We start from the raw sequence: 24,940 nt of genomic DNA, 5'->3' as shown, positions 1-24,940 counted from the left end.
ACGAGTTCTCTCGTCTGAATACGATTCATCCCACTAAAATGAGAGACAGGGAGAGGAATGCGGAGGGTAGGAAAGTAGTACCACTAGAAAAAAAATAGCCATTATAGGCAAAAAATTAGGCAATTGGATGCTCTTGGATTACACTAGGATCAAAGAGAAGTCATATTCAATCTCAACTTGAATCAGGATTTGGATACTCCAGGTGTGATAGAGGCTGGCCAGTCCACACACACAAAAACATTTAAATATACTGTCTTTTAGTAGCTTGATCAATTCTCTGAGAATTGATTCTGATACATATTGATTTACATGAATCCAACCTATACAGATAGGAAAAAATTGCCCTCTGGCCTTGGAACTGAAAGAAACTTTTAAATCTCACCTCCATAGCACTCTCAAATAAATGCATGGATATTAATTTTCGGTTTACTCATACGGAGAAAACCAAGGACCAGGAAAGAAACAAAATTCCAAGAAGCAATTTGGATTTTCGTTTGCTCGTTTTTAACATTTACATAACTAGGAAAAGTGAGAGAGATGTAAGTTGTATAGAAGGAAAGCATAAGATAGCTTAATTGTTCCAAACGCTCAATCCAAACGTGTAATTCCAAGGGGGCAGCTGGATTTCCCCCACTTTGGGGGCTTTATTCCTCACCACCCGGCATTTTAGAACAAGGCCTCTTTCCGGGTCTGCTACCTGCTCTGTCTACTGCCCCTTCTGGACCAGCTGAAATGCTCTAGAGCAGGAGTCACAGAACCTGAAGGCACTGAAAGCAGAGAGGAAACATCCAAGGACAAAAATGCCATGGGTTCCATCTGGGAGGTGCATTCTTCTCCCAAAGGCTGCTCTTGATTCCCCAGGCCAGTGTCCGCCTGTCCCCAACAGCCGTGGGGACAGCCACCTCCAGCTCAGAAATGGCCCCCTCCCTGCTCAACTCTGCCTGGGCCACCCCTGCTAAGGGCCCTCTTCCGGCCACGCATTCCGCGTCTCCTGACCACGGATGCCCATCAGTGATTTCTTGTTTTCTGGCCACAGTACTGGGTGAGGAGAAAGGTCAAGATGCTTTTACAGTTCGTTCTTTACCATTTGCTATATTTCAACCTCACCCTGACTCTCGGGCAATGTGTCTTAACAGGGAGCTCTCCGAGGAGCCCCGAAACCCTCTCCCGGCCCCCCTGCACAGGTGTGGCCTTCCATGTGGACAGGATGCCAGCTTACCACACCCAGTCTGGATTCGCCAGTCTCCGATTGGAATGCCCAGGGCTTGGCACACAAGGGCGTAGGCCTGGATGGCCTGACACAGGAGTGTCCCGTTGTCCCTCACGCTGCACAGGTCATACACGCAGCTGTGCACGAAGGCCATGGGGTCCATGACGGTGCCACACTCCCACAGGGGGCCGTCGGTCTTGTTGAGGAAGCCGCAGTAGTCAGGGCCAAAGTAGAGGGCTTCGGTGGCTGTGTCACACTGGGTGCAATTATCCACGCAGCCCGAGTCACACTTCCAGTCGGCGTGGTAGACCCGCCAGCTCTCTCCCAGGTCTAGCACTGACATGGCTGGCCTGCCGTCGGGGCGCAGGAAGTCATCCAGGGGGTTTTTGTTGTAGTTTCCGCAAAGCCCGCAAGTGGAGTTGATGTAGGAGCCCGGGATGGAGATGGAGGCGTAGTGCTGCCCGTCAAACGTCACCAAGAGCCCAAAATCCGTTTCCACGGCAGTAGACATGCCACTCTGGTAGACTTTCACCGCCCCCAAGTCTAAGGTGACGGGCAAAGAAGCCACTAGGTCATTAACCTGCCAACAACAGCAATAGTAAAAAGGCAGGTGAGCAGGGGCCAGGGCAGTGGGTCCAGCTGAGGTCAGGAAAGTGGGGAGGGATGGAGCAACTCAGCACCACAGAGAGAGGGCCCCCCCCCAAAGGCTCGGGTGCCAGTGGGCTTGCCTCCCAGGAAGGCAGAGGCCCCAGAACCTCCGAGAGCAGGCTGGCGTTTGAGTTGTGACAGACGTGCATTGCTTAGTGCCACGCTAAACCCCTCTGGGGACCAGGTGATTGTCAACACTTCCTGGCTGGCTCTTGGGCCAGCTTCGTGTCTTTTCTTGAAAGGCTAGTTACCTGGCTTTTCCCCTTTTCTCCTCGAAATCCATTCTTTAAGTCTCAGCTTAAGGCACATACTTTCCATGACCCCCTGGCTGCCCTTAGCACCCCCGACCCCTCCTCCCAGCTGGAAGGTGCTCTATAAACTGTCCCCACCATCGAGCTTTGAGGCTGCCCTGGTGTTATTCTCTGAGTGTTTTGCCCTGTCACTTCCTGATACCAGGCCTATGTCATACCATTGTTCAACACAACAAATTTGAACACCTATTGGGTACCAAGCACGATGTTAGGTGCTGAGAAATAAAGAATAAAAAAAGTAATTGTCCCTGCCCCCTATGAGGTCTGGGTCTACCGAGGAAGAGGGACACAAATTGATATTTATGACATACAGTTTTAAATATGCGTTCAGAGGTCATGCAGTGATGCAGTGGGGGAACGATACCTGACCACTGATCCAGCCTGGGGACGGGGGGGTCATATAGGCTTTTTAGGGACAGTTAAGTCTGACCTGGGACTTTAGAGATAAAGGGAAGCAGCCGAAGGAAGAGTAAGGGGCAGAGAATTCCAGGACAAGTGAATAAAATCACGTGGTTAGAAGTAGCTGCATGAGAATAGGGACGGTCATGGGGTGTCACTGTACTGCAGAGGGAAGGGAAGGGGCGGCTGGGGAGGAAGCTGGACACAGGCAGGGTCCATTCATTCAGTAGATGTCAACTCAGCCCTTTCTGTGTGTCAAGCTCTGTTCTAAGAGTTGGGGATTAGCAATGAGTGAAACGGACGAAAATCCCTGCCCCTATTCCTCTTCAGGAGGCCAACAGCAAACAAAAGCAATACATAAAATACATAACAACATCAGAAAAGTGTTCTGCAGGAAAATAAAGCTGGGAATGTGGATCCAAAGTGCTAGGGAAGAAGGTTTCTCATTTTGCACAGGAGGGGCGAGGAAGACCCCACGGGGAAGGGGATGTTTGAGATGAGGAAGAAGCCGTGCAGTTACCTGGGGTGAGAGTGGCTTACGCAGAGGGGACGGCCAGGCCCTGGGGTGGAGCGTGCTGGGCGCTGGGTTCGCCAGGGCCAGTGTGGCCGGAGCGGAGAGCCAGGAGCAGGCAGTGGTCGGGGAGGGCAGAGAGATAAGAGCAGCCAGAACAGGCAGGGCCTTGTCAGCCATTGTAGAGACTTTGGCTGTGACTCTGAGGGAAGCCGAGAGCGAAGAGAGCGCCCAGAGCAAAAGATCGACATGATCTGACTTCCGTTTTGGAAGAATTGCTCTGAATTCTGCGTTGGGAACAGATCTTGGAGGGCCTTTGAAGCACGTTTTTAAGAGAAAACAAAATGCCACAAAAACAAAGACAACAACTTGGATTTCTATTCTGTAGGAAGAGCTCCAAAAAGCTTTAAGTAAGAGAATGATGTGGTCAGACTTGTGTTTGAAAAAGTCCACTCTGGCCGGTACGAAGGGTGTATTGAAGTAGGTGGAGATTAGAAACAGAGAAATCAGGCGGGCAACTGGTGCTGGAGGCCAGGGCCGATGAGGGCGAGGCCTGGCCTGCACCCAGATGTGGAGGAGGGACAGCTCGTGGAGGACACTCTGCAGGGCCGGGGGCTTTTTGCAGGGGGGGAGTGAGAAGTGGGGGAAGAATCAAGAGTGAGTCCCACAGGAATGAAGACGCAGACGTAGAGAATGGACTTGAGGACACGGGGAGGGGGAAGGGTAAGCTGGGACGAAGTGAGAGAGTAGCATTGACATATATACACTACCAAATGTACAATAGATAGCTAGTGGGGAGCAGGTGCATAGCACAGGGAGATCAGCTCGGTGCTTTGTGACCACCTAGTGGGGTGGGATAGGGAGGGTGGGAGGGAGACGCAAGAGGGAGGGGATGGGGGATATATGTATACGTATAGCTGGTTCACTTTGTTATACAGCAGAAACTAACACACCATTCTAAAGCAATTATACTCCAATAAAGATGTTAAAAAAAAAAAAGTGAGTCGCATGTGTAAGTGGCTTGATAAGCCTCCAACAGAGAGTTAGTTTTCTTCTTTTTCACCCTTAACGTGCCTGGCATCTCTAGACATCACTTTTGAGGGCTGGAATGGATGGTTAGTCCTAGAACAGCCCTGGTGGGCTGACTGTAAGTGCACGCCCAGGCTGCCCTGCACCTGTACTGATTTCTGGCTTTTTAGTGCCACCTTTGCTGCAACTCTCTGGGTCGTCTAGGAAGTGAGACAATAGACTGTCCAAGCATCGCTCCCAAGGTTTACCGTGGCTAATGGCATGTGCAGTTCTCTGTTCCTAGAAATTAGTATGACTTATGGGGGAAGGGAACCAAAAAACAGGCTTGAGATGTAAGCCATTCTATGAGAGCAGGAAGTAGAAAAAAACACACCCAGGGGTTGATTGATTTATCCTTATCTCCCAGGTAGCAAGTCAGCCAACAAGGATGAGAAAAGCCACACTCTGAGGAAGGTCAGCCAGCAAGAGCACTGGGTGATTATTGTGTATTGCTCTATGCCGAGATGTAGGAAGTGAAATCTTCTCCAAGGCGGTATAAGCGTAAATGCCAAATACCTCCCTCGCTGAATGCCCTCCTCTCCTCTCACTCAGCCCCTGCTAACAAAGGACAGTGGTTGTGCTTCAGAGCAGAAGCCCCAGGGTGCGGCGGGGGGGGGGGGGGGGGCGGGGGACTGTCTCTGGATGTTGCAACCGTCCCCCTGCTGCATCTGATCTCGTCCCACGCACACTGCCTGTGTCCCTACGCAGCCGATCGGCGTTGCCCAGATTTTCCCTTGTTTTTCGGCATAAGTGGTCATTTCTCCCCCTTTCTTTCTCACGCATGTCTCAGTTTCAGCCACACCTTATATAGAGTCCTGTGCTTGTACCCCAGAGGGCTCGGAATGGGAGCAGCTGGGGACTCTCACCCAGCCCATGGCTTCTTATTTCTCTCCTGCTGTCCCAGTCCTCAGCTCCTGATGAGCGCATGTTGATGAGTCTCCCTGTTTGCTTCCTTTCTTCTCCCTGTGTACCAGCCAGGATCCCCTCTAACCGCGTCTATGAGTACTGAGTGCCTACTGGGTGCCAGGCTTTGTACTAGCTGTCGCACATGTGGCTATCCTATTTCATCCTCACAACAACCTAAGAAGGTCCTTACCCTCTCCCCATTTGGCAGATAAGGAAATTGAGATTCAGGGTTTGCGTAATTTGTGGGTGACAGGACCTGACTCTCCACTGCTTCCTGCTGCTTTTGTCCAGTGCTGAGTTGAGGTAGCCAAGTCCAAACTACAGCCAAGAGCCCTGCCTTCTAGACATGACACGATTACCCCATTTTACAGATAGAGAAGGTAAAGCTCAGAGAGGCCACTCAGCTGGCAGTGGTGGCCCAAGGCTTGTGCAGATCTGACCCCAGAACCAGAGCTCTTGGTCACCATCAGCCATTTGGCGTTGGCACTCTTTTCCCTGGTGTACCCTAAACTACTCAGTTTTATCTGGGGGAGAAAGATGAAAACGGATAAGTATTAGTTAGAAGGAGACATTTACTATATATGGATGCTAGCCGGCTTTCTTTGGCCCCTATTAGCATACACAATCCTAAATTGTTTATTTTGTCACTTGAGAACATTTCAAAGGGGGAAAATGCATATTCAGAGCCCAGTTCCTAACCCCAGCATATGGAGAAAGGCAACCTGTTCGTTAAGATCTGTTTGCAAGGCCCCACCCTGCGTGTCTGGAAGTCGGCAAATCAGGCTCCTTCTTGCCTCCCACCCCCCCTTGCCTGTCCCCACTTCACCCCGGGTGGGGTCTCTGCCATCCATGGAGGCACCCTCCCCAGCAGGGCAGGTGTATTCAGAGACGCTCGGAAGCCATTTGGCAGAAGGAAAAGGGAGCCATTGTTTGCTAGCAGTTGGAATCACATAACCTTTTCTTTCTGAAACATTTACATTCACGTCCACATCTCCCTGTCGCTACAGAAAATTGAGGAATCCATGCCCTGCGCTCGGACGATGGAAGAGAGCCACGCAAAATTAGCAGAGCTGCTGGGCCCGAAAGCAAGGGGCTGGTGTCCCTTTCCTTCTAAAAAAAAAAAGAGTCTGACTGTGAAGGGAAAAGAATTTTAATCAAAATGGAAAATAGGAATACAGCATGACGCTTTCTTTTCCAACTTCAGAGATTGTACGCATCATCCCCACAAGACAAGGAAGTAGGGGAGAGCCACTAGCAAACATCCTTCCAGCTGGAAATGTTAGCATCTATCTACAAGGACGAGGGTAGTACTCAACAGCACAATAGAAATGTAAAAGGGAAAAACTCCAGACTTCTAATTCTTACCTCTGATTTGATTTACAGAGCTGTCTCTAGGGAGACTAACCAAATACCAAGCAAACTGGCATTTTAACCACTGTAACAGCCCACTTTTCTAATTATGACACTGATACGCTGCACAGACCTAGGAAGGGCAGAGCCAGAAAAAGTGGAATTAGTTCCTTGGTCCTGCCTTTTGTTGGACACGCTGCATCAATTAAAACTACAACATGTTTTTAAAAAAGGAAGACCTCCCTACGCGGGCATCAGTTCTGGTTTGTAATCTCTGTGATGACCTCCGTGCTTGGGGATTAAGCACTGCATGGGGTTGCAGCAATCAACCCCTTGTGGTCCTGGTTACTATTGCTTGAATAAATACATGGTTGCCGCGAGGTCTCCATTAACATCATGAAACTTGGGACCTCCACAAATTGAGTAATTGCTACTGGCTTTTTGTTCTCCCTCTTTTGTCAATGCCCCAGCCTGAAATCCAGGTAGATGGCGACAGGAGTCATTTGCATATGCTAAACGAACCACAGAGATCCGTGTTCTCTCCCATTCCAAGCAGGAGTGGGGGAGGGGAACTTTCCACTCAGGCTTCACTAAAGAAGTCACCGAGCCCACTCCAGCTGCCTGGACAGGCAGTGCCTATGGATACACCAATCAGTTTGGATATTTCTCTGAAAATGAAGGCCCCCCCCCCTCTTGGGTAAACAGGATGGGGGGATGTGAGGATTGTTAAACAAAAGCTGTAGTGAATTACCGGTTTGTACTTTGTGTTTACACTGTCTCCAGGGCATGGCCACGTGGCTACCATGTTGCAAGCCAGGTTCAGGAGAAACAATTTACTTCTGTTCCCAGTTATGTCTGAGCTTGGATGTGTGTGTGTGTGTCAACTAAGAAGTTAAATGTACTTTAAGATAAACAGCAGATAGACATGTCAAAGAGAAAGCTTAGGTTAGCTCTTGTACAAACAAAATTTAGCCTAGTAAAGAATTTTACAAGATATCTGCATGGATCTTTACAAAGATCCATGCATCTTTTTGGTACAAAGAGCAAACAGCAGTAGATCTGGGAGAGCCTTCCCCAGGCAGAAGCACCTCCAGCTTCTCCATCTCCCCGTGAAGGACGGAGAGGGGGTCTCACCTTGACTTTTCCATAGCTTCCTTTGGGGATGAGAATCTTGTAGCCATTCACCTCCACCGAGAGCTCCTTCACCCAGGAGACAGCGGAGCCCCCCCGGTGCTCATTCTTTGCCTCCACGCTGAAGAAGGGGAGGCTGGAAGTATGCAAACACTGTCGGGCCAACAGGTAGGCACAGGAGCCTTGGAAGTGGAAGAGGAAGCCATCAAACGTGTGATAGTGCGGCTCCCCGAATATCACGCACGTGCTGGTCTCCACCGGGCTGCAGTAGAAGAATTTGCCTTTGGGTTCGCACACCTCGTAGGGGCTGCAGGGGGCCTCCTGGCAGTAGATCTCATTGTTGAAATCCAAACAGCGGCACTTGATGGTGCAGTTCAGGTCATCCCAGAACACCTCCCCTCGCCGAAGGAACTGTCCTGGGGAATAAGGACAGTAGAACTAACATTTATTGAGCATTTACCTTCTGTGCCGGGCATCGGGCTAAAGGCTTTACTTGCCTTATACCGTTTAATCCGCAAAAGAACCCGGTTAGATATGAAGTGTTGCCCTCACTTGTCAAGTGAGGAAACTGAGGCTTAAGAGAAGTTAGGTAATTCATCCAAATCCCTCAGCAACTCAACCGCGAAGCTGGGATTACAAGCCAAGTCTGTCTGAATCCAATCTAAGCTCTTGACATTATTGTCACCACCACTGGTGAGCACACTTTCATTCAAGGAAAGACGCACTGTCTCACTCCATGGGATACGCCAGGACACACGGCAATCCTTGCCTTCCTTTCGGCGATAAGAGGAAGGGTATTCCGAAAGGAGGCCCTCCCCCCACCCCCGGTAACTCTGCAACACCGTAGGTTCATTTGCTAACGTGATCACTCATTTGCTCATCCACTCATTCAACAAACAGCTGTTGGGGGCTCCGTACAGGAGCCAGACCCACAAATTTATTTATTTATTTATTTATTTATTTATTTATTTTTTTGTGGTACACAGGCCTCTCACTGTTGTGGCCTCTCCCATTGCGGAGCACAGGCTCCAGACGCGCAGGCTCAGTGGCCATGGCTCACGGGCCCAGCCGCTCCGCGGCACGTGGGATCTTCCCGGACCGGGGCACGAACCCGTGTCCCCTGCATCGGCAAGCGGATCCTCAACCAGTGCGCCACCAGGGAAGCCCCAGACCCACAAATTTAAATCCCAGGCCTCCTGGGAAGATTCTGGAAAGGGCTGACCCCTGGCTTCCCACATTCCCAGACTCATAAATCCTGCAGACACTGTTTAGGCAGAACTTACACCTACACGAGTTGTCTTCTCCCCTCACCCTAGGCCCGGTCTAAGTCCAGCACTCCTCTCTCTTTATCCCCTGGACAGAACTTCTTGACAGGATCTATGTCAGGAGGAGAGTGAGATGGGGAGGGGGATGGTTCTAAGGGATGTGCTAATGTTTAAAATACTTCTATTGCCTTGGCAGGCATTCAGTCTTTAAAACCATTTCTCGAAATGAATGATTTCCCCCACCAAAAACCTTGACATCTACCAGTTCTTCATATCAACCTTCAGTTGACAGGGGAGCGTCTCTGGGCTGGGGGCTATGACCTAATCCTTGGTTGGGGGTCGAAGTCAAGAGAACTGGGCAATGGTCACAAGTTTGCAATCAACTGCCAAGACTACTGACTGAACTTCCACCTGTCTTGATGTTCTAACGCATAATGTGGACAAGGTCATTTTCTCATCCCTGCCTCCTGGGGAACAGAGATGCTATAAAAAGTTGGCACAGGTGGTCAATAAAGTAGAAGTAGTTGTACATTGAGACTGCCTGAAAAGGAAAGTATCAAAGGTACAAGGTTAAGAATTGTAAACAATATCATACACCAGGAGTAACTATAGTTTGAAACTGTAGTTTGAAAAGGTTTCTCAAATTTTTATAAAACTGAACACCTAATGCAGAGCACAAAGCTGCCAGGTGAACCCAGGCAGAGGCATGGCAGTTGGACAGTTCTTTCCGTATCTGTCCAACAGGAACAATTATGTCTCGACGGGCAGTTATGTTTCATACGGCCCCTGAATGGGATAATAGATGTATTCACAGTCCCAGTAGGTCAGATGCATCAGCCCTGAAAACAGGCCCCTCCAACCTCAATGCCCTTTGGCACTCACCCAGGCTGCATATATTCTAACAGCCTCCACTCGGTCTGATTTCCAGTCTCTGCTTTCTCAGGCTTCCAATAAATGAGGGGGAAATGCCTCTGAATAGAGGAGGTTTGGACCAAAAGGTAGACTCTCTGAGATAATTTTGTTTGCAAAATGATGGTATAATAAACCAGCTCTATGAGCAACACTGCCCCTGCTGTCACCCAGGCCAAATCCCCATCTCATTAGACTGATGTATGTCCAGTGGCACATTAAAATGTACAGCAGCCTGTATGAGGAGATTGAATTTGTCCTGTATATGAAACCCAAAGCCATAACTCAGGAGGGAAAGAATGGAGTCAAAGTGAGGACTTTGTACACGGCTGGCATCCGACCAACCCCACAGCTCTGCGAGCCAGCGTTTTCCATTATCACAGCATTTCATTCCCGGGACTCAAGGAGAGGCTGTCACCTGGCACTTAGGTAGCACGGCCACAGCCAGTCAGCTCTATGACACTTGGACAAAGGCGAGAGGCGTTGGGTAGGTCCCTAGCCCAGGACATAGAAGCGAGAGAGACAATGGGGCATTGGTTTGGTATCTTCATAGACCTTAGATGAAGATGTGTTTACACTCTGTAAGGGAGGAGAGTGCAGTCTCTGAAATCCTGGTGACCTCTGGAGCTAGATTCTTTTCTGTCCAGTTTAATACTGGCTGAGCTCTAAACATTTATTTGCTCCTCTGAACATGGAGGGCTTCACAGAGTCCACAGAGGCAAGGATGCCCGGGCAGGCCATCTTCACAAATGACCTTTCCTCGGAGCAAAACCAGAGGTTTGATAAGTGTGACCACAGCACAGGGGCTGGGGGCAGAGGGTGTGGGCACTTCAGATCAGGTGAATATGGCTCTTCTGATTATTACACAAATCAAAACCCTCGGGGCTGCCGAGACACAGAGGTCACCTGGCCATGCTCTCCATGGCAGGAGGGCAAGAGACCTCCTGAAATTTTCATCCCAACCCATAACTTTCTTAGGAATCTGGAAGCATTGTCCCCAGGGCCGTCTTCGGTGCATACACAGTACCCTGCACTTATGTCTCTCATAATAGGTCTTACGTTGTGTCATCACTGTTTCTGTGCTGTCTTCTCTACCATGGTAGGGTCATGGGGGTCCAGAGCAAGCACCTAAGAGAGTGGCTAAGCGCATTTGGAAAGATGCAGTGGCTGGAAGGCTGAATGGATGGATGGGTAGATGGGTAGATGGGTGGGTAGGTGAGTGGGTGAGTGGATGGGTAGATAAATGCACAGACAGATGGATAGATGATTGACTAATTCTAGTTGCTATAGCCTCCACTCCGAGAGGCAGAAATATGCCCAGAAATCCTGTTTTCTGAATACTTTGAGACATATAAGAAGCGGGAATCTATAAACCATGGCATCCCTGTGAGAGTCCTGGGCTGTTTTGTACATCCAAAGGGGTTTTGACATTTCAGAGGAGGCTCCAAACTTTGGATGCCGATGTAAAGGAGACCCACTGGGGTTCGTTCACCTACAGCTTGTTCACACAGACCTAAAGCCGGCTTTGATTCTCCCTAAATTCCTGCATGTTTTGCTGCTGCTTGGGGGATTTTAGGAGAAGCTGCCCTAAAGACTATGGCACGTTTTTTCCTTCCTTTCTAATCGTACTAGGAAGTACTGATTTACTCTCGTACAGACTTGGTGGTGCTCCAAGTTACTCCCGTGGATCTACAAAGTGCAGATGGCAGAGCAGGAGTAAAGATGAGAAGGAAAATTTAAAGGGGGACACGGCAACAACAACGACAACAAAAATCATGTTCAACAGGAGGGCTCCCTTCTGTCCCGCTGGCTGAGGAATCGCTCAAGAGCCTCGTCCACTTTGGAGTAGTTCCCAACGGGGAGCTGTGTTCATACCCCAGGCAAAGGCTTCAGAAACTGCGGTATGGCCAGCGCAGGGTTTCAGCTCCTGGAGTGACGGACGTGCATGCAAAAAATTACCTTGATCTCCATTACCCAGACGAGAGACTTCAAAGGGTAAAGCATCAGCAGTGAGTCCCTCCTACCGTGGCTTAAAAACCCGCCTGTCTATCTAGAGGAAACAAACCCTGCTTTGCCTCAGAGAAGAGGAAATGCCTTTACCTCTGGAGGTGCAGCCATTGGCTGGGTCAATTTCCTTCCCATCCACTTTAAATGCCCAGCGACCTGGAACATTGACGTTTGTGGTCTCTTGGATATTCACAATATCAGGGGTTCTTGACCCCGGAAGGCTGAAGTAATTGGTGATGTTTCCACCGTTAAATCCTGCCTAGAGCACAAAAGGAAGAGCAGACTTTTGAGCACACACATCATCCCCCCCCCACCCCCTGCGACCTTGGTTTGCTTGTCCACCATCTTGTTTCCAGCACACCTGAAATCAAGACACCCCTTTTCCTGGAGTCTCTGGGGCCACCATTTCAGGTGATAAAGGCCCGCTAGTTCATGCCACGCCCGGATCCAGGTATCAAAGATGGGCAAGGCTAGTCCCTCAGTCCACCTGCAGGATCAGACACGCTTCTCCAGTTCAAAGCAGGGTTCCCCCCAGATGCTGAGAGCACAAGAAGAGAGTGCAGTGCTTCAGAAACGCATAGGAGGATGAGCCAGAGAGAACCACCTACCTGGGCCATCACTCCCCCAAGACCCGTCAGGGGGTCCCCTCCGCTCGCCGTGCCAGTGGTCCAGTTGATCTCGTAATAATTGAAGAGCGTGAATGTATAGGAGCCGTCAGACACCAGGACGGCCTGGAAGGTGTTCACCTGCGCGATGCGAATGGGTGGGTGGGCTCAGGACTCACATCCCCAGGAGCTCCTCTCCCCAGAAGCAGCTCCCTTTACCCTGCCCCCTCCCCACTCAAGCAGCTCAGAGCTGCTCCGACCCCAGCCTCCGTGCTCTGCCTTCTCTCCAAATATGTTCTCACCTCCAGTGGGAAAAGCAAGACATGTGGGGCTGTGCATCCAGAAGAGAAATTGCCTGAGAATAACCTAGAGGCTGACTCGGCGTCCCTCTTACATCGCTGACCGGGACCAGACAGGAAAGTCAGCGGCCCGACTCGGCATGTGATAATACGTGGGCACCTATAGATGGCAGCATGAGAATAAACTATAGGAACTAGTCAAGCCAGGGAGAGGGCTGTGAGCACCTGCTCCCAGAGCGGGTGGGGTAGGGCGTGGGGGGTGAGGAGGGAGAGGGCAGAGCAGGCGAATGCCAGTCGGTGTGACTCCAGTGGCGGCATGGGCCCTGCTCTCTGGCTTCCTGGAACACACCGCTAATCTTGGTGAGATGCCCCCCCCCTCTTTTAAATGCAGGTTGGAAAGTGATTTTTAAAAAGCACTTTGTGGGGAGAAATTGCTCCTCTAATGGAGCATTTATGCATCACTTTATATCTGCAAAATTCTCCACCCCCATCTGTACCTCAACCAATGCTAAGATAGGCAATTTTGGGGCCCATTCCCATCGTAGGAGCTAAGAAAACTGAGGGCTCAGGGGAGTGAATCGCTGGAAACTCCACAATGACCCAGCAACAGAAAACAGAATTGGAGCCAGAGCTCCCAGTCTGATCTCTTCGTGCACTGTCATTACACACGGTCTTAATTTTCAACTTTTTAGGACAGAGATGTTATATACATTCAAATCAGTCTTGCAAACAGTTTCCAGAAACAAGCTGTAGCAAACTCTGTCCTTTACTATTTCCCTTTGCTAATCCCTACCCACTGATGCATGTTTTCAGGAAATTCAAATAAAAAACAGAGTTAAAAGGAGAGGCTGCTTCGACCTTTTCCATTCAAACCTAGCATTTTCCCAGCTGCCCGATACCGTCCTGGTTAACATTCTGTCAGATGCAGAGGAAGACCCACATCCTTATCCTGTGTAATCAGACTGGGGTAGAGGATCTTGGAAGCCCCAAATCTCCCATCCTAGACAGTCCCAGGGAGGGAGAATAGGTGCAAGTAAAGAAAAGCCCTTTTTGTACACGAGAACTTTCTCCTCAAGCTCCGTGCTTGCCACAGCTGATGGCGTTTATGATAGAGCCGCCCAGATTTATGCCTTCATTCTCTGGCCCCGTTCAACAAAAGGGCAAAGTGGGACACAGAGAGGACCGAGCAGTCACCTATATGGCCGCCGTGGGGTCAGATTCAAGAGAAAGGCATAAAGTCAAGGTCACACAAGGACCAAAGCTAAACCCTCCTTCAGACCAGGATGCTCCTTCCGGATGTGAATTCCTTCTCCTGAAATAGAGTTGGAAATATCTTTGGTCCAAGCAGGTCTTGAAAGCAACCCATGTCTGATCCCAGAAGTCACCTTAAAACCGGCCAGCCATCCTAAGAACGCTCCAGAAGCTGGCTTGCCCTCATGCACCTTCTCCCTCACTCTCACCCCACCCCCCCACCGGTAACCCTTCAACATGGGTTGTAAGACTCCTCTGGATCTGTTCTTGTAAAACCATGTTTTTAGTTCTTGAAAAGCCCTTTTATACTTCAGAGGACTTCTAACGCTACCTGGAGGGGGCAGCTGAGGAAAGAGTTTAGGATTCAGAGTTAGGAGACTGGGTTTGCATCCTGCTCTGCCTCATATGGGGTTCAAATCCCTTTTCTTGACACTTGGGCAAGTTACTTAACTTCTCTGGGCCTGTTCCCTCACCTTTAAAGTGGACGGCGGCGAGCTGCCTTGGGAACATTCTTGTGAGGGGCTAAATGATTTGCAAAGATAGCCTGTCACAGCCCTGGGTTCACAGTCAGCCTCCTTAAATATTAGTTTTCCTTCCTTAAAGGAAGCACATCCTCTTGACTTTCTACTGAGCTTCTGCTTCTAAAAGATCTCTCATGCCCAGTGTTTAGTTGGCCTGTTGATACGTGTTCCTCTAAAGAAGGGGGGGCCTGGGATAATGGGAGATGGAAGAGGGGCCCGATTCCGAAGACAGGGATGGATGGACACTCCTGCAGCTCTGGAGGATTTTTATCATCTTTTTCCTCCAAGGAGCTCAAAGCACTTAGATGTTACCTCATTCATCCTCATTGAAAGAGTCCTCACCTAGTCCAGAAATTTACTCCAAAGTACAAACCAGAAAGTATCTAAATTATCTTGCCATTTTTACTGCCAATGGAAGTTTTTTTTGAAAAACTGGTGGTCAGCATTTGATGGGCATTTCTTCCCCTTTTTTTTCCCCTCCCTCTGACACTAAAATTTATTGATCGCTGGCATCCTGCATCCTAAAGCTGAAAGGTATGAGGCTCAAGGACATAAAACATCACCCAAGGAGTCGTTAGCAATCCATAACATGACAGAGGGAAATTTTTTGCTTCTTTAGAGGTTATTTCTAGCCAGTGCATCCACTGTTTAAACTTGTATCTTTCTGTGCTCCAGAACCTCTTAGTGATAAAGCGCATTGCGGTGCTCTGGTCAGAAGGTGCAAAGAGGCAGGGTGCTCCCAGCAGGGCAGCTACGAAATGCAAGCCCAGCACTTTTCCCACTCTGTCTCTAACTCAGTAGTTTCGGTTTCACCCTGAAACAACTGACTCATCGCCAGGGAAATCGGAAAACAGATGGAATTGGAAATAATCCTAAGAAAGCGGAGGGAAGATTTCTGAGTATCTTTGCTTACTGGAAATTATACATTGAAGACGCATCTGCTGCTTCAAAAATCTCCATTGCCAAAGTCATCCAAACAAACTGCAGGCTTTCCTGAAAGTTATGTTCTGTCCCTTTATGTAGAAAGTTGATTATCTCTATAATAATGCCCGTGATAACCTTTCTTATATGACTTTTATTAGATTGCCCATTTAGGATTTCTGAGCAGATGCTGAAACTTTATTCATGAAACACTTTAACTGCCCAGTCCAATTAGCATCAAATATGAATAATTCTAGCCCTGGTGACAATTTTTAAAAAGGTCATAACATAATAAAACGAGCCAGATCATTTGGCTCCAAACTGGCACCTTAGTTTCCTTTTCCTATCAGGTTTTGTGAAAAAGGAAAAAAAAGGAAATTAGCTGATGGAGAGAGGCATTTGGGCCTCTGGTAAGGAAAAGGGACCTTTGGGTTCCTGGTGGGTCCCTAATCGTATGGGGTCTCAGTGCCTCAATCACTCTCCTGCAAAATAGGAATGCTACCTACTGCAAGAAAATTGTGGAGGCCTTCTTTTTAGACATTTGTAATGATTCGTGATAGAGATGACACATCTTCTGAAATATTACAGCTGACTGGACTGGTTAGGTGTGTTAGCTCCCTCTGTTTCTTGGAAAGTGGGTAGCAAGACTCCTCAGTTTAACTCAAGGAAACTGACATTCTTCCGCTCTAACAATTAGACTCCTTCACAGTAGTGAAGATGGACAAGAATTAGATGTCAGAATACGAAGTGGAAAAGGGAAAATTTGAATGATTACAGGTGTGGTGCTGCTCCCTCCATAAAACGTGACTTCCTCCCAGGTCACAATGAAAACCCAAGTGGCAGAGAAGGTTGCCATGTCTTTGAAGTACTTCCTGATGTCCTTGGTGGCTCTTTTCAAGATGACAGGGTCCATGGTCTCTCTGTAATAGATCTCGCCTCGAATCCCATTGTGCACATCTGCCCAAAATGGAGCAATGAAGGCCCTCCCATCCGTCAGGGGAAAAGATTCGGGCGTGAACTGGCTCACTAGCACGTTGAATGAAACAACTCCATTGTTATTGACCTACAAAAATAAGAGAGGTTTTGCACAGTGGATCCGAGACTATGACAATTTCAGAGTCATAAACCAAGACACACGCTCGCCTAATCGTATGAATGGAAACGACTTTTAGACTACTGAATCAGAACCCCCAAACAGCAGCTTCCGTTGCTCAACTAGGAGGTTCATTTGCTTCCAGACAAACTCATTGGTTTCCTTTCACTTTCAATTTGTAGCCAGCTGCATTTCTTATTGATAATCAGCCTCATTTTCATGTTCTCTATCCTGTCTTTATTTATACTTATCAAATGCTACTGGATTGTGTGTGTGTGTGTGTGTGTGCGCACGTGCGCGTGTGTGTTGGGCTAGGCAGTGGCTTATGTGGGCAGTAAAGAAGATCCAGAGTTACAGATGCAAAATAGACAGGAAAAAACCCAAAAAACATGGAAGCAGAAAGTTAAATAAAAAAACTGAGAACTCTATATTAGACCTTGATTCCTATTACATGACAAAAGAGGAGTGTCAGTGAAAGGTAAATCAAATACTCCATCACCAAACTCAGATCTCAAGATGAACCCTATCCCACCCTGGATGAGATATTTAAAGGATTTCTATTGATGTGAGAACCCGTTGGTACTCAGAAGAAGATAAGGTTACAATCTACAGATGAGCCCAATTCCATTACAGCTCTTGTAGTTTGTTAGCTTCTTTGTATAGTCTCTGCACAAAATGGAGACATGAAAACTTTACATTGTATATGTAAATGACTTCCTTATGGTGATTTCTTCATGATTTGTAAATGGCTTAGTAAACTTATTAAATTACTAAACCTTACTGCAAATAACAAGCCGATATATATACTCATAAACAGGATCTGTAAACAATTTGCCTCTGCCTGTGTCTGCAGCTCAATATGTTGGTACATGAAGCTGATTTAACCCAAAGGCTTGTATGGTTTCAACAGCAGGAGTGTCTGTGATGGGAATACTTGCAATTCCTCAATAGAGAAACATTCTGTTGTTAGGTTCATATTTAATTAGTAATATTATGGACATTAACAGTGACTCAGATCCCAGAGATAAGTTATCAGTACCTGGGCCAAAGGTATGTCAACCTATTTTGGAAGCAAGGGTGTGCAGTTTGGAAAGGAAGCTGGAGATCCAGCTACAAGGACATTGAGAGTCTACTGTCTGCAAGTACCAGTGAACAACCCAGAAGCCTGAACAAGACTGCATGACTTAAAGTGCTGGAAACCCAAGGAAAAATTTGCCCTCAAATAAGCCTCCCCCAAATTAAGGGCCCTCCTTCTGCAAAGGCAAGAATTAATCAGACTCCATGTCACTTAGTACAATGGAGGAGAAAGAGGAGCTTCACTAAATACATGTGTTCTAGCGGTCTAGGAGACCAAGGCTTCCAGAATGGAAGTCCTGTGCATCTCTCTCATCTCCAAAATCAGGTCAACACATTCAGAAACTTACAATCAGCTGTTATAGACTAAGGAGGCTCTACAGTGAGTAGAGCATAAAAGGCATTTCAGGATGCCGGAGCAATGTGTTTTCTAGGGAACAGTGGTGAAATTAAAACACACAGACTAGCAGAGGAAATTAGTGATGATGCCGTCGTGTTCTGATTACATTCTATAGTTAAAAGCAGTAGTTCTCAAACTTTTGTGGGCATCAGAATTCCCTGGAGGGCTTGTTCAAACAGAGAGCTGGGCCCCCTCCCGGATTCAGTAGGTCTGGGGTGGGTCCTGAGAAGTGACATTTCTAGCAAGTGCCTAGGTGGTGCTGATGCCACAAGTTCAAGGACCACAGGTTACATAATGGAAGAGGGAACTCTTTTCTAGTGGGAGGCAGCCTTGAGCTATCAATCAAAAGTTGAGGATGATAGAGATCCCAGATGCAGAGGAGGCCAGAGATGGAGGTGCCTGGAGTTTTATTTCTTCTTCCAGGGCAGGGCGCAGAATAGAACAGGATGTAATATAATCTACATTTGCTTCACTCAATTCTTTTAAGGCCGAAAAATCAAGACAGGTTCAGTTGCTCTGAATCTTCTTGTCAATGTGCTATAGTCTCACTAGCAGCAATTCCAATGATCAAAAAATTAAAAATAACCTGAGAACACAGGTGCCCAGGAGAGCTCTGACAGCAAATGATACCATTTCTTCATGCAGCTTTGACAATGAGACCCCCTATGGCGTATCTCAGACCCAGTGAGGTTGGCCAATTCTGCAAACAACCTTTATATAACAGTTGAGTACCCCTCTCCTCTGCTCTGACTCTGCTGCAAACTGGTAGGAAGCCTAAGAAGAGCAGATCCCTAAAGTCTTCACACCCCCAGAAGGGAAAGAAAATTGCTATTGCTCCTATTGTGGTTCATTGTATCCTTTCATCTTGTCTAGTGGCAGAAATAATGTTCGTGGCATTGGGGCCTCTGCTTCACTTGGGTGTTTAATCACCTACGAAAGCAAACCCACTGCTCTGTATACTCCTCCGCTATGAAAATTAGCCATGAAATATACCTTTGACTTTCTTAACCATAAAACCTATCAGCTCGTGAAATCTCAGAGCTCGTCATCTGGGCTGCCAACAAATCCTCTATTCCCAGAGCCCTGGAAGAAGGTATTTAAAATACTTTTCCGTAATGACCAGCAAGGTGGGAGAGCCCTAGAGCAACAGCTGGGCTGCTTGTCACTTACATAGATGGTGCGGTAAGGAACGCCAAAGAAGAAGATGGGGATGGCCAGCTTAATCTCAGATGAGCTTCCGTCGTCTACTTTAGGGGTTTTGGTGTCATTCTGCCAAAATGGATACATGAGCTCCCTGGGCTGAACTGTCAAGAGACAGGGCGGTTAGGTAGATGGCCGATCCCTCTTCGGTTCGGCAAGCTGCTTTCCTCCCACCCACTAAAGCCAGCTTCTTTCAGTAAGTCTTACAAACGACGTGTAAGTCACACAGCCTTTTCATTTATCCTCAACCTCAGCTGGGCACGGTGCGTTATCTTCTGCCTCTGGAAAGGGGAGCGTGGAAGTGATGGCATTTCTCCTTAAGAGAAATCACTTCCCGCTTCATTTCTATGTTTCCGTACATTTAGGAGACAGCAATGGTTAACACTGGCTGGAAGGTTGTGAAATCAGCCCTGCCTGGGGCTCTCAGAGCACTGAGAGGTGCCTCTAGGTCTGGTGTGGCTTAGCCCGCTGAATCCTTGATCAGAAGGCAACGTACAGAGAACGTGGCCAGTGGCTTTGAGACTCCCTTCTAGCTCAAGAATTCTACTATCAAGTCTTTTCCTGAAAGGAGTCCCCTTCCTCCAGATGCACAATAGGGGAAGATACCAGATCACAGAGGAAATAAACAATAGCTGGATCTGGGACAAGAATGGGAAGAGAGGGTTTGTAGTAACTGGCCTGTGAATGACCTTGATTGAGCTCTGGCCCCATGAGAAGTCTCTCTGCCCAGCTCCTGTTTACAAAGACAGACATGGGATCCTCTGGGGCAAAGGAGGTTGGGCCTTTGAGCACTCTTTGGGGGGCAGGCTCGGGGTGCTTACTCATCATCCTGGTCACAGGTGAGAGTCATCACACAGACACACACAGCTCCCCTCCTGTAACCGTGTCACCACCTCTCTTGGCAAGCTGGCTTGTTTCTCAGAAGTTTCTCATCCAAACTCTTGCAAGGGGTGGCCCAGTTCAGAGAGAGAAATTAGACAATTTTCCCAGGGTCTACAGTACTGATGATCAGGTCCAACGGCATTTATGAAATAATCTATATCTGGGCTGTAATGTTTCTTTGCCTCTGTCCTTTCTTTTCTTGGATGAAAGTAGAGCAATAGAACATCATCTATTCTTCCACTTTCTTAAATCATGTGTGGCAAATCCATCTGGGGCTTCTGCTGACAGTTCGTGAGGCCCCTGCTTGCAGACGTTGATGCCCCATCCTCAGGTCGGGGGCCCCTCCTTGGGAAAATCCCTGCTCTGTGCTGATGGGGCCGATAGGCTGGCGAGAAACCACCAAGGGCTGCCCTGCTCTTCTGGGAGCCTTTAAGTGAGCAGAGAGCAGCTCATGTAAGAGAGTGGCCGAGTGACCAGAAAGCAGCTCAGTAGTGCCTGGCCAAGTGCCAGCTTCTCTCCTCGTGGAGCAGGGAATGAGGGGAGGCCTGCGTGGAGGAAGAGCTGCTCTGCTTCCAAGGGCTAACTAACATCAGAGGGAAGTGGGGAGAACGAGCCTGGTCATTAGTGTATAAGCACAGTTCCCCACCTTCAGAAGTCTCTGTGAAGCCAAGCAAAGGACATCTTTGGGAGGTGTTGTAGTTAGTTTTATCACAGGGCACTCAGCCCACGTGCTTTATTTAATGTCACAATCGGTAGACAAAAAAGGTTTCTCTAACAGTCATAATTACATAGAAGTAACAAATTCCAAATTCCTAGAAGGAAGCAATTTTAAAAAAAAATCTCTTTATAATCTCTATCATAGACTTATACACATGTACTTATTAAATTTGAAGGGTAATGAACATTCTCAAATTAATAATAATAAATCAAATCGTGTCATAGGTTTATCCTTCATGGGGAACTTTTTAGAAGTGATGTCCAAGTGTGAGCAAAGTCTCAAATTCACGCTGAATTGTAATCATTTGAATGGAAAGATTCATTGGTATTCGGGGCAGTGTTGGTCAATCTGCCTAGGACATGAGAAATACATGCCCCTCCTGAGGACACAGAAAACTATGGTCAGAGAGATTGTCCCTAACTTCTCTCTCTGCTCCAAAGGTGACACAGATTTGCAAGATTCATCCTTTCAGGAATGATCCTAACTAGCTCATGATCTTGAACAGGAAAGGATGGACAATCAACAATTTTCAATTTTAAGAAGAATACAAATAATTAAGATATCTAATATTGTAAGTACTTATCAAATAGTTGTTGAATAAAAAAATGACTAATAAAAGGGAGTAGGTTTAAACTACAGTAATTCCTACCTTAGAAGTCATTACTATTATAAAAATATAGCTTGTTAACAGCATAGCCTATCAATAGAATCAGAGTTAATAAAAGAAAGAATCTCCTTACCCATGCTGATTTTAGGCCAGGAATTTTACAGTAACCTTTATGTTCCCAGAATTTTTTTTTTTTTTTTTTCCACCAAATAAGACATACTTTCTTAGAGCAGGAGTACAAGGTTAGAGGCAGCGGGACACATTATTGTGGGGTTTCACACTATAGCCTGCCTGCTACAACTGCTTAAATTTATCCAATCCTAGAAAAATGTTAGGGCTCCACATGCCTTATAGATCTGTTCACTCAGACTTGTAATCATGTGTCTGCTGAACTAAACAAACAAAACAAAGAAGATGCTCTAGAATTTTAGCCATAGAAGTTTCAAATCGATATAGACTTTCCCACCTTTCTTGCCTAAAATCCCAAAACTGTAGAAAGAAATGCATGTGATCTCCTACCTACCCGGGGCAATACTACATAGAGAAAAAGGAGGAATCACGGAGGGGAAAAATTTTCTTATTTCACTTGCAGTTTTAGATTTTTGGCCATCGTAAATGGCCACTGATACTCAAGTCACTGACATTAATGCCATTGGAACTCCCTGATTTTGGCTTAAACAAGGGTATTTTGTAAAGTCTGTGCCACCAGTTAAATGCCTTCATTGGAATCAATCGTCAGGCATGGGATGCATACCCACCCACCCTTTGTACTTTTAATGAAAATAATTTGAATTATCTTAAAGACTTATTCCATTGACGTGGGGCAACTTGGTATATACAAATTGGGTTCGAAGTGAAATAAGAAAAAGTAGGAATGTAAATGAACATCATTCAGAGTTAATGTATTTTGCCCTTGACGGCAGAATTTAATTTACATTTTTCTTGTTGTAACTGTAGACACATGTACACCTGCCCTGGCAATTACAGTTCCAACAAAAGCGTCTCTTTATAAATTCAAGAGCATGCTAATCACGAGCTTTATGGAATTTTGTAGTACTCACCTTGGTGCCGTACAAGTGCGAAGATGAAAGAGACCCAAATTCTAAGTAATGATGAATAATTCATCCTGGAATTTTAAAAAGAAAAAGAAAAAAAAAATCCCCAGCTTGCCAGAGTAAATAGAACACCAGGTGTGTTTGGTGGCAAGTCCCAAGACACATCACAACCATCATAGAACATTCACATAACAACATCAACAGTTCTGAGTCAGGATGAAATGCCCTGGATGCTGGCGGGCCCTCCTATGTTCAACACCTCATGAACAAATTAGATTCCCCCGTGATAAGCGGTTTGGAAGTGTAATGAGATCATTCAAATTGTCAGGAAATTATAAAGAATCAATGAGCACGGCAGTGAGTCAAGGAAAGGCATCTACTCTCCAGCTACTAACGCCCTGAAAAACAGGACCCCACTCTAAAGATGCCTGTTGTGTCTCTAGAACAGACATCCATCCTTCTGTGAGACCAGGCTCTCCTAATTTTCACAACAGCTTTCAGTCAGGATCCCATAAGAGTCAGTTAAAACACAATGTGGTCCTACAGGTAGGAGGATTTAGAGTTTGCCATCACCTTCTGTAAAGTATGGAGCCAGTCCATCACTCTGAAGTACAGACCAGAGTCACAGGCTGTAGAAGACTGTCCACTGACTTTCCATATGTGAAATGAATAATAGACATGTAATAAAAAAAGAACCATGCCAGGGGTGGCTCCTTGGAATTACAGTAAAAATAGAATCCGGGACACAAGCAAGTAATTAGTCGCAGCAAATTAATTAGAGAAAGAACATCACAAAAGTGAACTTGTTTTCATTTTAGTTACAATCCGTTGGACCGGTGGCTTTACCCCTTGGACCATCTGTGCCGCTCTGTAGAGCTGAGATGCAAGCTCCAAATTACACCTACTCCTGCGTCAGCACCAAGTGTATGGGTAGACACTGAAGTTTGCTCCCGATAGCATTCTTAAAACTAAAACCCCTTCTCTAATTATTGGAAGCTATCACAATTCTTCAGCCAGACTTCCATGGAAAATCAGTGAATCTCCTCTGTGAGTCTTACTGTAAATCTTCAGTTGTCAAGCGCACACATTGAAATCTTAAGCACATAATAAATATTAGTCAGTTTTGCTGAAAATGGGAGTAAGCCTTTAGCAGAGATCACACACAGCTTTTAGCAGAAGGAGATGTCAGGCAGGTTTAAGACTGGAGTCCTTAGGGAAACAGTTCAGAGAGCAGGAAGGAGGATTCATTTAAATATTTGTATTTATGAAAAATGTCACTAACCTGTTCTGCAGAGACTGGAGGAATGGAGTCGGAAATATTAAGCCAAATCTTGGTAAACCAGGAAAAATTAGGTAAAACAAGAATTCATGTCAGTTCTCCCCCACTTGCTGCCAATTATTTCTGATTCCTGAAATGATGTCTGAATCCCCTACTCTCAAAACCAAAAATTCAGTTAGTCCTGCGCTAGAGTCACATAAGTGTTGAGTTGCAATCAAGTTTTTCTTCTATTGATTAAGGAAAAGTAAATCTAAAGATCAGTTTCAGGATTGCGTAGAGAGGTTCTTTTCCTGAAAAACTAGACCTTTTTCTCCCCCCTTAAAAAAAAAAAAAAAGAGAGTAGATTCAGATGGAAATGTCAGTTACTTGGAGCTGAAACCTTGGTCCTTTCTGATCGGAATCACTTTGCACTGAAAAACACAGAAGAAAACCCCCCTTCTACCTTTGTACCCAAAAAAAGGCAACTGTATAATGTTACGGAATTAGCATCCACCAGCATGGGATTCAAACGCCAAACAAAGCTGCTGCCTCCAATATTTAAATAAAGTTGGTTTTCTACCAAAGTCTTTTTTTGTTTCTCTGCTTTTGAACAGCTGCCACAAATAGGCTCTACCCTGTTTTTTCACAGGTATGCATGAAGTATTGAAAGAAACTGTCTCAAACTTTTCTAGGTTTTATTCCTGCCCTTTTCCCTCTGATACACCGCAGTGCAGCGGGTTAGGCCAGGGGACAGGTAACCAGCGCGAGGCAGGATCTTTCACAAGGGAAAAACCAAGGGCTCTGGAAACCTCCACAGATACCCAGCGAGGGTCCTTGGAGGGAGTGGGGATAGATAGACCCCTCCTGATGAAAATTTGCAGCAAGTATTTAAAAGGCATCGTGAACAAGGTAAAAAGGTGTCCGGTTCGATGCAGAACGAGAAACATTGGCTAAGGCAGAAACTAAGTTTACTATCCAAAATATTTAAAGTGAGACTTGTTTAAAAAAGGAAATCATTTGAAGGTAGCAGGAGAAAACTCTCTGTAAATCAATGGGAATTTAAAAATTGCTTCAAAGTTCTCTCTGACCAGACATTTAAATGCCAACTGTATCAAAAGACATAATTCCAGTTTTGAGCAAATTGTCCTACAATGAATGGAGAAGAGGTTTGGGAAACTAGTTTTTCAGTCTAAATTATTCAATATTTTCCCCGTAATCCCGTGGTAATTCAGTAGGTTTTACGAATTCTCCACGTGTATTTACTTACAGATGTCAAATGACTATTTTCCTCCTAAAGGCACATATTTATGTAACAGAAAATCTGATTTTGGGGGTGCCTGT

General features: G+C 46.6%; 1 protein-coding gene across 14 annotated transcripts in view; it reads right to left on the bottom strand.

The window, feature by feature from the left end:
• Nucleotides 1-24,940, bottom strand: part of TECTA (tectorin alpha) — an 86,145-nt gene that overhangs the window by 48,977 nt on the left and 12,228 nt on the right. For 6 of the 14 annotated variants that reach the window (XR_010841464.1, XR_010841463.1, XM_067039163.1 and 3 more), the window contains 9 exons: nucleotides 23,624-23,771; nucleotides 22,348-22,412; nucleotides 19,050-19,183; nucleotides 16,182-16,375; nucleotides 12,623-12,779; nucleotides 12,324-12,461; nucleotides 11,809-11,974; nucleotides 7,538-7,950; nucleotides 1,220-1,790 (listed from right to left, as the gene is read on the bottom strand). Coding sequence is in view for 12 of the 14 variants with exons in the window: in XM_067039163.1 (XP_066895264.1) it covers nucleotides 1,220-1,790; nucleotides 7,538-7,950; nucleotides 11,809-11,974; nucleotides 12,324-12,461; nucleotides 12,623-12,779; nucleotides 16,182-16,375; nucleotides 19,050-19,183; nucleotides 22,348-22,411 (1,837 nt within the window). In the remaining 2 variants the exon portion in view is untranslated. Of the gene's footprint in view, nucleotides 1-1,219; nucleotides 1,791-7,537; nucleotides 7,951-11,808; nucleotides 11,975-12,323; nucleotides 12,462-12,622; nucleotides 12,780-16,087; nucleotides 16,376-19,049; nucleotides 19,184-19,286; nucleotides 19,375-19,900; nucleotides 19,953-22,347; nucleotides 23,064-23,623; nucleotides 23,772-24,940 lie in introns of those variants that run through there. The other 8 variants (XM_067039160.1, XM_067039166.1, XM_067039170.1 and 5 more) reach the window with 7 other exon arrangements.

This window comes from Kogia breviceps, chromosome 7 (assembly GCF_026419965.1).
Source record: "Kogia breviceps isolate mKogBre1 chromosome 7, mKogBre1 haplotype 1, whole genome shotgun sequence".
Classification (NCBI taxonomy): domain Eukaryota; kingdom Metazoa; phylum Chordata; class Mammalia; order Artiodactyla; family Physeteridae; genus Kogia; species Kogia breviceps.
The sequence above is the reverse complement of the archived record's forward strand: the minus strand, read 5'-3'. Positions and strand labels throughout refer to the sequence as shown.